General features: G+C 46.9%; 1 protein-coding gene across 1 annotated transcript in view; it reads right to left on the bottom strand.

Annotated features, from left to right (window-relative positions):
- LOC144495966 (annexin A13-like) overlaps positions 1–13,622 on the bottom strand; it is a 41,481-nt gene that overhangs the window by 11,082 nt on the left and 16,777 nt on the right. The window contains exons 4-8 of the mRNA XM_078216869.1: positions 13,426–13,596; positions 11,936–11,969; positions 6,134–6,213; positions 2,674–2,742; positions 1,377–1,478 (exon numbers count right to left, since the gene is read on the bottom strand). Of these exons, the coding sequence (XP_078072995.1) occupies positions 1,377–1,478; positions 2,674–2,742; positions 6,134–6,213; positions 11,936–11,969; positions 13,426–13,596 (456 nt within the window). The remainder of the gene's footprint in view (positions 1–1,376; positions 1,479–2,673; positions 2,743–6,133; positions 6,214–11,935; positions 11,970–13,425; positions 13,597–13,622) is intronic.

Here is a 13,622-nt window from a genome sequence, read left to right as displayed (position 1 = left end):
CTTTACAGACAGCAAAGTAATTTTTGAATCTCAGTAACTGTTATGATGTGGGGGAAATCAGCAGCCATTTTGTGCACAGCAAGCTCCCACAATGTGATATTGACCAGATACTGTTACCTGTTTTAGTGATGTTGATTTGAGGGATAAATCATAAATTCCCTACAGCGCAGAAGAAGGCCATTTGGCCCATCGAGTTTGCACCGACTCCCCAACAGAGCATCTTACCCAGGCTCTATCCCCATAACCCCACATATTTACCATGGCTAATCCCCCTAACCTATACGTCTTTGGACACTAAGGGTTAATGTAGCATGGCCAATCCACCTAACCCGCACATCTTTGGACTGTGGGAGGAAATGGAGCACCCGGAGGAAACCCATGCAGACACGGAGAGAACGTGCAAACTCCACACAGTCAACAGAGGCTGGAATTGAACCCGGGTCCCTGGCGCTGTGAGGCAGCAGTGCTAAACATTGTGCCACCATGCCGCCAGGACACTGGGGAGAACTCATGTGTTCTACTTCAGAATAGAGCCATGGGGTATTTTGCATCCCACCTAAGCAGGCAGCTCGGAATCCAGTGCAGCGCCTCATCCGAAAGACAGCATCGCTGACAGTGCAGCACTCCCTCAGTACTGCACTGGAGTGTCAGCCTAGATTCTTGTGCTTAAATTCTAGAGAGGGACTGGAAATCAGAAGTTTGCGAGTCAGAGGGAAGAATACCAATCAGCCGAGACACCAGAGACACCAACTGAATAGATTCCAACAACAATTTCTTAACCAATATCCTTTCTGCCTTTTATGGTTATTCGGTTTGGCAGTTCCAACTTAAAGTAATTTCCAACTGGACTAACTATTGAGTATAAATTGGCTGTGCAAGACAGCCACATCTCAGTCACAAGAATGCAATGTTAATTTTGATAACATAGTAACAGGAGAAGGCCATTCAGCCCAACCCCTCAAGCCTGCTCTGCCATTTTGTGAGAGAGTGGTTGATGATTACATAAACTCCATCTGTCCTCCTTGGCCCCAAATCCTTTCATTACCCATGTCTGGCAAAAGGTTACCTACCAATTGTAGATTTAAAAGTTATTAATTGAGTGAGCATCGATTGCTTTTTGGGTAGGAGATGTTCCACACTCCTACTGACCTTTCTCGTGCAAAGAAGTGTTCCTTGACTTCTCCACAGAATGGCGTGGCTCTGATTTTTAAGGTAATGTCTCCCTGGATTAAACTCATCCCACAATTTAATTTCAAGTGAAGGTAAATAAACCATAACTGGCATAACAGGTCAGGAGTAAACGCTAACTCTATTTCTCTCCACAGATGCTGCCAGGCCTCTTGGGTTTATCCAGCATTGTCTTGAGTAGTACTTACTATTTCATAGGCTTTAAAAGTGGCTCTTAACTGCAAACAGTTCCTTTTCGTTAGAACAGTATTAAATGCCAGTTCATCTGTACCCCAGCGATTTTCTCCAGCCTGTAAATGGGAATACGTTTCCAATTTGAAAATGATCACTCGTAATATCTCATCATCGTCTTATCATAAGAACTTAACAGGAGTCAGCAATTCGCCCCTCAAGCCTGCTCTGCCATCCAATACGATCATGCCTAATCTCATCTCGGTCTCAGATCCACTCTTCTGTCCGTTCTCCATAACCCTTTAACCCATTAAAAATCTGTCTATCTCCTTAAATTTACTCAATGTCCCAGCATCCACTGCACTCTGGGGTAATGAATTCCACAGATTTGCCACCCTTTGAGAGAAGTTTAGTTTAAAGTTTATTTATTAGTAACACTGTGACACTAACACGGCAACGAAGTTACTGTGAAAATCCCCTAGTTGCCACACTCCGGCGCCTGTTCGGGTAACACTGAGGGAGAATTTAGCACGGCCAATGCACCCTAACCAGCACGTCTTTTGGACTGTGGGAGCAAACCAGAGGAAACCCACGCAGACACGGGGAGAACGTGCAGACTCCACACAGACAGTGACCCAAGCTGGGAATCGAACCCGGGTCCCTGGCGCTGTGAGGCAGCACTGCTAACCAGTGTGCCACCGTGCTGCTGACCCGAGAAGTAATTTCTCCTCATCTCTGTTTTAAATCTGCCACTCTTTATCCTAAAACTATGACCTCTCATTCGAAATTGCCCCACAAGAGAAAACATCCTCTCCATGCCTACTTTGTCAATCCCATTTACCATGTTGCATACCTCAATTGGATCTCCCCTCATTCTTCTAAATGCCAGAGAGTACAGGCCTAAACTGTTCAATCTCTCTTTGTAAAACAGAGAGGGAGACGGTGTCATGTTGGTAATGTAGTTGGATTAACAAAGCAGACACCCAGGCTAATGCCCTGGGGATATGGATTCAAATCCCAATATGGATTTTAAAATTCAGTGAATTAATCTGGAATGTAAGGCTGCTCTCAATGGCCGCCAATATAATTATCATTGATTGTTGTAAAAACCCATCCCCTTTAAGGAAGGACGGCGGCCCCTCTTCGCCATACACGACTCCAGAAATGTGGTTGACCCTTAACTGCCCTCAGTGATGGCCTCGCAAGCTACTCAGCTCAGGGTAGTTAGGGATGGGAAACAAATGCTGGCCTTGCCTGTGACGGCCACATCTGGTGAAAGAATAAAACAGAAATATCATAATGCTGTTTAATTACCTCATACAGCTCTTTAGCATCTTGCTCAGCCAGACTTGCATTCACTTCGAACCGTTCATCTCGATCAGCCTGTTTTTACACAAATACCAACAATGTTAGCCATTTTATTGCCACCATAGAATCCCTACAATGCAGAAGGAGGCCATTCGGCCCATCAAGTCTGCACCAACTCTCCGACAGAGCATCTTACCCACCCCATCTCTGTAACCCCACACATTTACCCCGCCAATTCCCCTGACCTACACATCTTTGTGACACCAAGAGGCAATTTAGCTTGGCCAATCCACCTAATCTGCACATCATTGGAGTGTGGGAGGAAACCGGAGCATCTGGAGTAAACCCATGCAGACACGGGGAGAACATGCAGACTCCACGCAGTCACCCGAGGCTGGAATTGAACCCAGGTCCCTGGCGCTATGAGCCAGCAGTGTTAACCACTGTGCCACCATGCCACCCCTATGTTAGATTCTAAGTGAACAATGTGACTTTTCTTAATAGTTGCGTTGGGATGGGATGAAGGACTTGTATTTAGATGGTGCTGTTCATGACCTCAGAGTGACCCAAAGTGCTTTCCAACCACCAACATCTTACTTGACGCTGTTGATGTGTGGAACTAAACTTGACAGTGCCCTAAATGGGAACTCAATGCTCCATATCCCGAGAGTAATGGAACGTAAGCTTGGCTTCATGCTTCTCTACATCCCATGTTATTGCTAATATCAAAGGGAGGTCCAAACAAACTCAACCAAAGCTTTGGGAGCAGTGTCTGGTCTGAACACTGAGCACTGAAGACTTCAACAAAATCAGGCTTGAATCATATTCCTTCATTATCTGCTGGATTATCCAAATATTAGTCACCTTCACCTTTGGGGATAGAGCAGGGGATGGGCCTGGGTACAATACTCTGCCAGAGAGTTGGTGCAGGCTTGATGGGCCGAATGGCTGCCTTCTGCACTGTAGCAATTTTATGATTCTGCGTTCATCTCGGGTTTTCCTCCCTCTTCCTTTCAAATGGCAGCTCAGTTGGTAGCACTCACTTGTCATTCACAAATGAAAGTTCCAGGTTCAAGTCCCACTCCAGGCATGAAGCACAAGGTCAAAGCTGGTGCAGCACTGAGGCAATGCTGTATTGTCAGAGATGTTGTCATTTGGATGAGATGTTAAACTAATCCCCTCATCGCCTTTCAGGTGGATATAAAACACAGGAACAAGGAGCAGGAGTAAGCCATTTGGCCCTTCCAGCCTGTTCCACCATTCAGCATGACCATGGCTGATCCTCAATCTCAATGCCATATTCTCTCCTCGTAGGACAATCCTGCCAACGCTGGTATCAGCCCAGTGACCTTCCGCTGCACTCCCTCTATGGCAAGTATACCCTTTCTTAGGTAGGGAGACCAAAACTGCAAAAGTGCTAATTTGAAGAACAGAAGGTTTTTCCCAGGTGTGTTGGCCAATATTTATCCCAAACTCAACATTTAAAATAAAAGCAGATGACCTGGTCTTTCACACCTTGCTGCTTGTGGGATCTTACTGTGCACAAATTGCTACCATGTCTCCGACGTTACAACAGTGACTACAGTTCAAAAATACTTCATTAACTGTAAAGTGCTTTGAGACATTGAATCATGGAATCATAGTGCAGAAGGAGGTCATTGGGACCTTCAAGTCTACATCGACTCTCTGACAGAATATCTTACCCAGTCCCTCTCCCCCACCATATCTGTGTAACCCCACACATTTACCCTGCTAATCCATCTAACCTACACATCTTTGGACACTAAGGGGCAATTTGACATGGCCAATTCATGTAACCTACACATCTTTGGACAGCAAGGAGCATTTTATCATAGCCAATCCACCTAACCTGCATATCTTTGGATTGTGAGAGGAAACCGGAGCACCCGGAGGAAACCCACGCAGACACGGGGAGAATGTGCAAATTCCACACAGACAGACATCCAAGGCCGGAATTGAACCCGAGTCCTAGTGCTGTGAGGGAGCAATGCTAACCACTGTGCCACCGTAACCCATCTGGTGGTCATTAATGTCTATCTTAGCAATGTTGGAATTTTCTGATCCTGCCACCTCACACTTTTCTCCCCCTCCTCTGCCACCCCATGCCCCCTCTCCTCACTCCCATGCCCTGCCTGATAAGAAGTTGGTCATCACCAGTAGGTGAAACTTTACCGTCAATTCCACTTCTTGGTCCCGAGATGCTATTGTCATCCTTTGATCCTGTTGTATTGGATGTCTCCTGAATCCTATAACTGTGCTCAGTTGTATTGCTGGTGTCACACCAGAGTCCTGAACATATCTTTCTCTTTCAGATACAGATCCACTTATTCCGCATTCCCAACGCCTTCTGATTTCATTCAAAGTTTTCAGCCCCTGCAGGTTTTTTTTCTACACTGCGGTAAAAGAACCAGCGGGGGAGATGAGGACATTTAATTTGTGCAGCGATCTGGAATGCGCAGCTTAAGAGGGCGGAGGGAGCAGATTCAATGGTAACTTTCAAGATGGAATTCATGTTCAAAGGGGGGAAAAAGATTGCACTGCTGTTGGGGAAGAGTAGGGAAATGGGACTTACTGGATGGCTTTGTCAAAGATCCAGTACAGGTACGATGGACCAAATGGCCTCCTTCTCTGCTGTATGATTCCATGGTTCTTTCCTATTTACATTTTTGCAGTGAGGTTTTAGATACTCAGTGAAACAGAGTATTAATTTCTCTTTTATTCATTCGTGGGACACGGGCATCGCTGGCTAGACCAGCATTTATTGCCCATCTTTAGTTGCCCTTGAGAAGGTGGTGGTGAGCCATCTTCTTGAATTGCTGCAGTCCAGGTGCTGTGACCCATAATGCCGTTAGGGAAGGAATTCCAGGAGTTTGACCCAGCGACTGCGAAGGAACGGTGATATATTTCCAAGTCAGGATGGTGAGTGGCTTGGAGGGGAACTTGCATGTGGTGGTGTTCCCATGTATCTGCTGCCCTTGTCCTTCTAGATGGAAGCGGTCATGGGTGGTTTGGAAAGTGCTGTCCAAGGATCTTTGGTGAATTGCTGCAGTGCATCTTGTAGATGGTACACACTGCTGCTACTGAGTGTCGGTGGTGAAGGGAGTGGATGTTTGTGGACATGGTGCCAATCAAGTGGGCTGCTTTGTCCTGGATGGTGTCAAGCTTCGAGTGTTGTTGGAGCTGCACCCATCCAGACAAGTGGGGAGTATTCCATCACACTCCTGATTTGTGCCTTATTGATAGCGGACTGTCTTTCTGAACAATTCAATTGTAATAAAGAAATGGCTTATTGATCTGATAAATTATCCTTTCAGTTGAATGGTTAGATTATCAGGTTTTTTTTTCTAGTTTGCATGTTGATTGAAACAAGTGTTGTTTGTAGCTTTACACATCTTTCTGCGTCTGTGTTATGCCAGTGAGAGTTGGACGTGTCACTAATGCTTACCTCAAGCAATGAGAGTAACAATTTCCTCAGCGTGCCACTGGTATCACTTTGAACATCGACTGCCAGATCGTTTGGAAACACTGTGCAGGAATAAATAGGAAAGGCTCATCACGAGCAAAATAGGATACGGTAGACATTGAGGCAGAAGGTTTGATGTGAATTACAGAATATTGCCCTTTCATTTGTGGAGTCCACCCAAGCTAAGACCGCAGTGAAGCTGAATGATTTCCTCCTCTCGTGATTCCATGTTTTCTCCCCTTGCTCCGTCTCACCCACAACCCTTCCGTCTGCCACTTTAACACTTCCAACTTCGAACCATCTCCTCTTCATCATAGACATTCCATCTCTCTATACCATCATCCACCTCCCCCCCCCCCCCCCCCCACCCCCACCTGGAAGGCCTGAGGGCTCTCCACTTCATCCTTCTAGCCCCCATTCATCATCACCCTCCTCCGCTTAACATGAATTTGCTCTCACAATGAAAAACTTCTCATTCACTTCCTCCAAATAAACGGTCTTGCTATGGTAACCCACACTGGGCCTAGCTAGGACTGCCTTTTGTGGGATAATATGAACAGATTTTTTTGTTTCATTTGTACTTAGCTCCCGCTCTGTTATTTATTTAAAAGGGTTGCAGGTTGCTTCAAGAGAAGGTCACATGATTTGATGACGATGTCATTAGGGTGTTGCACAGGCTGCTGTTTTACTTTCAGTTTATACTCTGTACAAGAGTACATGAATTAATCTGTGGTTGTTAGTTTGAATCTACATGTACAAACCACACTCTTTTCTTTCTGTTTAAAACCCAGAGTCCCTATCGTAGTTGGGATATTACACCCTTCCTCATTTCTTTTTCCAGTACATTGGTGACTATATCGGTGCCATTTCCTGCTATCAACCCGGAAATGGAAAATTTCATCAACTTTGTTTCCAATTTCTACCCTTTCCTCATGGTCCATCACATGGTCCATCTCTAACACTTCCTTCCCTTTCCTTGACTACTGTTTCCTGGGATAGGCCATTGATCAATATCCACAATAACCTCACTGACGCCACATCTATCTAGCCTACAGCGGCACGGCGTTACAGTGATTAGCACTGCTGCCTCATAGTCCCAGGGACCCGGGTTCAATTCCCAGCTTTGTGTGAAGTCTGCATGTTCTCCCCATACCTGTGTGGGTTTCCTCCAGGTGCTCCGGTTTCCTCCCACAGTCTGAAAGACGTGCTGGTTAGGTGCATTGACCCGAACAGGCACCAGAGTATGGCAACTAAGGGAATTTCACAGTATCTTCATTGCAGTGTTAATGTAGGCCTTGTTGTGACTAATAAATAAACCTTTTTACCTTTTATACTTCCTGCCACCCCATTACCTGTAAGGAGTCCCTTCCATTCTCCCACTTTCCCGTAGTCACAATTGAGCTGACGAATCTACCTTCATACTAATTATTCTGGTATGGCTTCCTTTCCCCTAACCCCCTAACTGAGGATTCCCCCATCGTGATTGGTAGGACCCTCGACTATATCTGTCCTGTTCCCCACAATTCTGCTTTCACCCCTTCACCTCTCGGTTGCCAACCTTCCAGGATTGTCCTGGAGTCTCCAGGAATGAGAGGCTAAATCCCAGTGGGCTGCTGTGAGCAGAGCCATTGAGGCACTCAAAGGCATCTCCTTCCTACATTTTCTTCAAAAACCTTGCATAAGAAATGTTGTGGGTGAGAAAATGGCGGTTTGACCGGCAGTGAAGAACCATCCAATCGGGGGGAGGGGACAAAGAGATTACTTGTGTTTTGATAGGCCGTGGGAAGGTCTGTGAGGATAGATGGGTCATGTGACAAAGGGGGAGGGGAGTGCGGTGTCAAGTGATCATGTGCTGGTGCCTCCAGGAATGTATCCCAAGCAAGGTTGGCAGCCCTCCATTCATATCATAAAATCATTGAATCCCTACAGTGCAGGAGGAGGCCATTCGGCCCATTGAGCCTGCACTGGCAACAATCCCACCCAGGCCCTATCCCCTTGACCCTACTTATTTACCCCAATAATCCCCCTGACACTAAGGGGCAATTTAGCATGGCCAATCCACCCAACCTAATATCATTCTCCCCTTTCATTCGAACAGGTAGCCAAAAGTGGGTTTAAGTGTGAGACATTAACCTGAGACCCTGTCTATCCTCTCAGGCAGAGGGAACTGTTGTCGAAGAATGGGGGAGTTCTCCCTGCCAGTCTGACCAATAATCATCCCTCAAACAACACACTCCACCTGGAGGTCTTGCTGCAGAATTGCAAGTACTTGCTCCAAGTTCCTGGAACAATCATCCATCAAGACCAGCACTTCAGCTAAGTGGCCTCCACTTGGTAGGATGACAGTTAGTTGCAATCAGTTTATTTATTAATTCATTCACAGGATGTGGGCGTCATTGGCAGGGCCAGCATCTATTGCCCCGAGAGAGAGCTGCCTTCTTGAAAACCGAATAGCTTGCTCGGCCATTTCCGGCAGTTAACCACACTGAGGCAAGTCTGGAGTCACGTGTAGGTCAGAGCAGGTAATGAGTTCAGATTTCCTTCCCTAAAAAGCATCAGCGAACCACCTGGTAACTTCATGGTCACCATTACTGTGCTGTGCCAGGGTGGCACGGTGGCACAGTGGCTAGCGCTACTGCTTCATAGAGCCGGGGACCCAGGTTCAATTCCAGCCTCGGGTGACTGGCTGTGTGGCATTTGCACATTCTTCCCGTGTCTGTGTGGGTTTCCTCCAGGTGCTCCGGTTTCCTCCCACAGTCCAAAGATGTGCAGGTTAGGATAATTGGCCATGTTAAATTGTCCCTCAGTGTCAGGGGGATTAGCAGGGTAAATATGTGTTACCTAGAATCTCGACAGTACAGAATGAGGCTGTGGTGAACCATAGATGGTTACCACTATGGGTACTGAATCATAGATGGTTACCACTATGGGTACTGAACCATAGATGGTTACCACTATGGGTACTGAACCATAGATGGTTACCACTATGGGTACTGAACCATAGATGGTTACCACTATGGGTACTGAACCATAGATGGTTACCACTATGGGTACTGAACCATAGATGGTTACCACTATGGGTACTGAACCATAGATGGTTACCACTATGGGTACTGAACCATAGATGGTTATCACTATGGGTACTTGTACATATGTTACTCTGCTTGCTGTTGGGGTTAGGGTTGGGGTGTTCTACCTGTTGGTATTGTTCTGTGGTACACTCCGGTTGGCTCCGCCTTCCTATAGGGGTATAAAGGTCACTGCACTTCCTAGTGACCCTTTAGTCTAGGATTGTATTGTTAAGCAGTATGCTCTATTCTTGTTGCTAATAAAAGCCTTTATTTCCCGAGTACGATCGAGCATCTCGAGTGAATTAATCGCGCATCAGAGGCTAGTCGGCCCATCAAGTCTGTACCGACCACAATCCCACCCAGGCCCTATTCCCATAAAGCCACACATTTAACCTACTAATCCACCTGACACTAAGGGGCAATTTAGCACGGCCAATCAACATAAGCCGCACATCTTTGGAGTGTGGGAGGAAACCGGAGCACCCGGAGGAAACCCACGCAGACACGGGGAGAAAATGCAAAATGCAGACTCCACACAGACAGTGACCGAAGGCCGGAATTGAACCTGGGTCCCTGGTGCTGTGAGGCAGCAGTGCCAACCACTGTGCCACCATGCCGTCCACTGTTACGGGGATTGGGCTTGGGGGGATCGTCAGTGCAGGTTCGATGGGCCGAATGGCCTCCTTCTGCACTCTAGGGATTCTATTAATTCCATATCTATGCAATTGATTGAATCTGATTCACAAACGGCCATGGTGGGATTTGAACTAATGTCTCTGGGTCATTTATGTGGATCACTGAATCAGCAATGTAACCACGATGCGACTGCACTCAACTCTACAGAACGGTGCAAACACCACAGTGAAACCCCGGCCATTGAGGCTTTCACACCAGGCACCGTTCCTGCTCATGGCTGGGATTTTCCAGTGCTGCTGAAAATGAATGGAGTTTTGGCTGGAACGTCAAATTTTCCATTCTCGCTGGCAACGGATCCCGCCACGGATGAGCCTGGAGAATCAGTGCAGTTTGATCCTCGCTTTCCGAAGCCTATTTGCTCAGTGGAACAGGAGGTTGTGACTGACACTCCCGACCTTCATATCAGGGACACGGTGAAGAGGGAAGGGGTGGAATTCCTTTTCTTCAGGTCAATGAGAAAGATAATTGGGCAACAGTATAAAGAATTAATTTTGTTCTTTATCCTCCCTATCTCGCCCCACCCCCACCACCTCACCCCCAGCCCAATCACCCTCCCCCTAGACTGCTTTCACCCGCTTAGAGTGTGGGTGTGGAGGGAATTCCAAACTGGGGCCAGGGCAATAGCTAAGATGTAGAGAACCACAGCAGAATTACAAAACAGGAGACTATTCACTCATAAAAGCCATTCTGATTCTGTCAAACTGCAACTCATTAAATCCCACTCCCCCGACATTTCCCCCGAGCCCTGCAAGTTCTTTTCTGTTTTGATGAGCATCCAATTCCCCTTTGAAAGCTACGATTGGATCTGCCTCCCCCACACTCATAGACAGTACATTCCAGATCCTAACCACTCACTGTATAAATCTGTCTCCACCACACTCTCAGACAGTGCATTCCAGATCCTAACCACTCACTGTGTGAATCTGTCTCCACCACACTCTCAGACAGTGCATTCCAGATCCTAACCACTCACTGTGTGAATCTGTCTCCACCACACTCTCAGACAGTGCATTCCAGATCCTAACCACTCACTGTGTGAATCTGTCTCCACCACACTCTCAGACAGTGCATTCCAGATCCTAACCACTCACTGTGTGAATCTGTCTCCACCACACTCTCAGACAGTGCATTCCAGATCCTAACCACTCGCTGTGTGAATCTGTCTCCACCACACTCTCAGACAGTGCATTCCAGATCCTAACCACTCGCTGTGTGAATCTGTCTCCACCACACTCTCAGACAGTGCATTCCAGATCCTAACCACTCGCCATCTGCCCACTTTTTACCCTTCACCTTATATTGGTGTCCTTTGTTTCTCAAAGGGAACACTGTCCCCCTATCTACTCTTTTTAGATCTCCTCATGTTTTTAAGCACCTCGATTAAGTTTCCTCTCTACCTTCTCTTCTCTATGGAGAACAGCCCCAGCTTCTCGGAGCTATCCTTGAGAGGAGACTGGGATGTGTGGGCAGCACTAATTCTTTAAAGGGATGTAGGTGTTGCTGACAAGGCCCAGCATTTGCTGCCCACCCCTAATAGGCCTAAATGAGTGTCTTCCTGGCCATTTCAGAGGGCAGTTGAGATTCAACCACATTGCTGTGGTTCTGGAGTCACATGTAGGCCAGACCAGGTAAGGACGGCAGATTTCCTTCCTTAGAGGACATTAGTGAACCCCAGATAGGTTTTTCCGACAATCAATGGTAGTTGTCACAGTCACAATTACTGAGACATGGGCTGGAATTCTCTCATCCCACACGCCACTGGAATTTTAGCCATTGACGGTCGGGTGGGAATTTCCGGCTCTTAGACCAGCGTGGCTGGAGAATTCCACCCTATCTTCCAATTCCAGATTGATTAATTGAATGGAAATTCTACCAGTTGCTGTGGTGGGATTTGACCCGCGCCCCCAGGATAACAGTGTGAGCCTCTGGATTATAATTATTAGCTCAGTGACATTAGCACTACACCACTGCAAGTCAATGTGAGCCGTTTCGTTTCGAAAGCAACAGTAACACTTACTTTGTTTGTACGCTCCCTTGATGGCCTCAATTTGCTGAAAAATGAAAGATATATTTATGTGTGCTGAAAAGAAACTCCATTTTATCAAACGCACAGTACGTGATTTACAAAATAAAGGCAAAACTGTTGGAAATGCTCAGCAGGTCAGTCAGAGAATATCTTGGAAGACAGGAACAGGAGGAGGCTATTCGGCCCCTCAATCCTGCTCAATGCCATTCAATCAGATCATGACTGGTCTGTAACTTAGCTTCATCCACCCACTGCTGTGGAGAGAGGAGAAAGTTCACAAGGGAAGCCTGAAGGGGAATGAGAAGAAGTTAGAGATAATGTGAAGTGTGGGAAGGGCTGTTGGAGGAGAAGGAGCATTGTGGCAGGAGAGGAGGAATGTGGGAAAAGAAGGACGTAGGCCAAGGCTCTGTGATAGAGTGAAGGGTGGGCCTGATAAAAGGGATGATGGTTCGTGTAGCATAAGGGTCTGGTATACACAGGGTTAATGCGACACTGAGTACAGTACGCCCACAATGTGATGTAAGCAGACATATGACCTGGCCCTAAGGTCAGTGTGTTGGTGGCCACAGATGTGAGATACAAGTATCTTTTCCTGCATAGTTGTAGATAGATACAAGCTGTTAATAAAGACTTGCTATTAACATAGGGTAGCACAGTGGTTAGCACTGCTGCCTCACATCGCCAGGGATCTGGGTTCGATTCCCGGCTTGGGACACTGTCTGTGTGGAGTTTACACATTCTCCCCGTGTGTTTCCTCCGGATGCTCCGGTTTCCTCCCACAGTCCAACAATGTGCGGATTAGGTGGATTGGCCATGCTAAATTGCCCCTTAGTGTCAGGCGGACTATCAGGGTAACTATGTGGGGTTACAGGGATAGGGTGGGATTGTGGCTGGTGCAGACTCGATGGGCTGAATGGCCTCCTTCTGCACTGTAGGGATTCTATATTCTATATTTGCAGGGCAATGGGGAATGAGCAGGGGACTTGGGACTAATTCAATAGCTCAAAGAGCCAGCACCAGCAAGATGGGCCAAATGGCTTCTTTCTCTGTTGCATGATTCTCTGTGTAAAGAGAGAAACTCTTCCAAAGAACCATAGAATCACTACAGGACAGAAGGGAGGCCATTCGGCCCATCTGTACCGACAACAATCCCATCCATGCCTTTTCCCCGTAACCCATTTATTAATCCTGTTAATCCACCTGACACTAAGGGGCAATTTAGTATGGCCAATCAACCCAACCCACACATCTTTGGAGTGTGGGAGGAAACCGGAGCACCCGGAGGAAACCCACACAGACACGGGGAGAATGTACAAACTCTACACAGACAGTCACCCGAGGCTGGAATCGAACCCGAGTCCCTGCCACTGTGAGGCAGCAGTGCTAACCACTGTGCCACCGTGCCGCCCCAAAGACAGTGTCCTTTTAACAGAATCACAATGTATTCATAAATTAAAAAAATAGTTTGAATTCAAGCATACTGAGTTAGCACGTGTGCAGAGAATCTCAATGAGGATGTCTTCATGAGTACCAGCTCCTTTCATTGCCTGCTTCAGCAGCTTGGCATCAAATTCACAGGGCCGGTCCAGCATGGCCAAGATTGTCTTTTCCAAGCACCCACTGAGGTCACCTTTCAGCATTTTTTCCAAATCCTGCAGAAAAGAGGGGATATTTCACG

This window comes from Mustelus asterias, chromosome 7 (assembly GCF_964213995.1).
Source record: "Mustelus asterias chromosome 7, sMusAst1.hap1.1, whole genome shotgun sequence".
Taxonomy (NCBI): Eukaryota; Metazoa; Chordata; class Chondrichthyes; order Carcharhiniformes; family Triakidae; genus Mustelus; species Mustelus asterias.
This window is presented reverse-complemented; position numbering and strand designations above follow the sequence as displayed.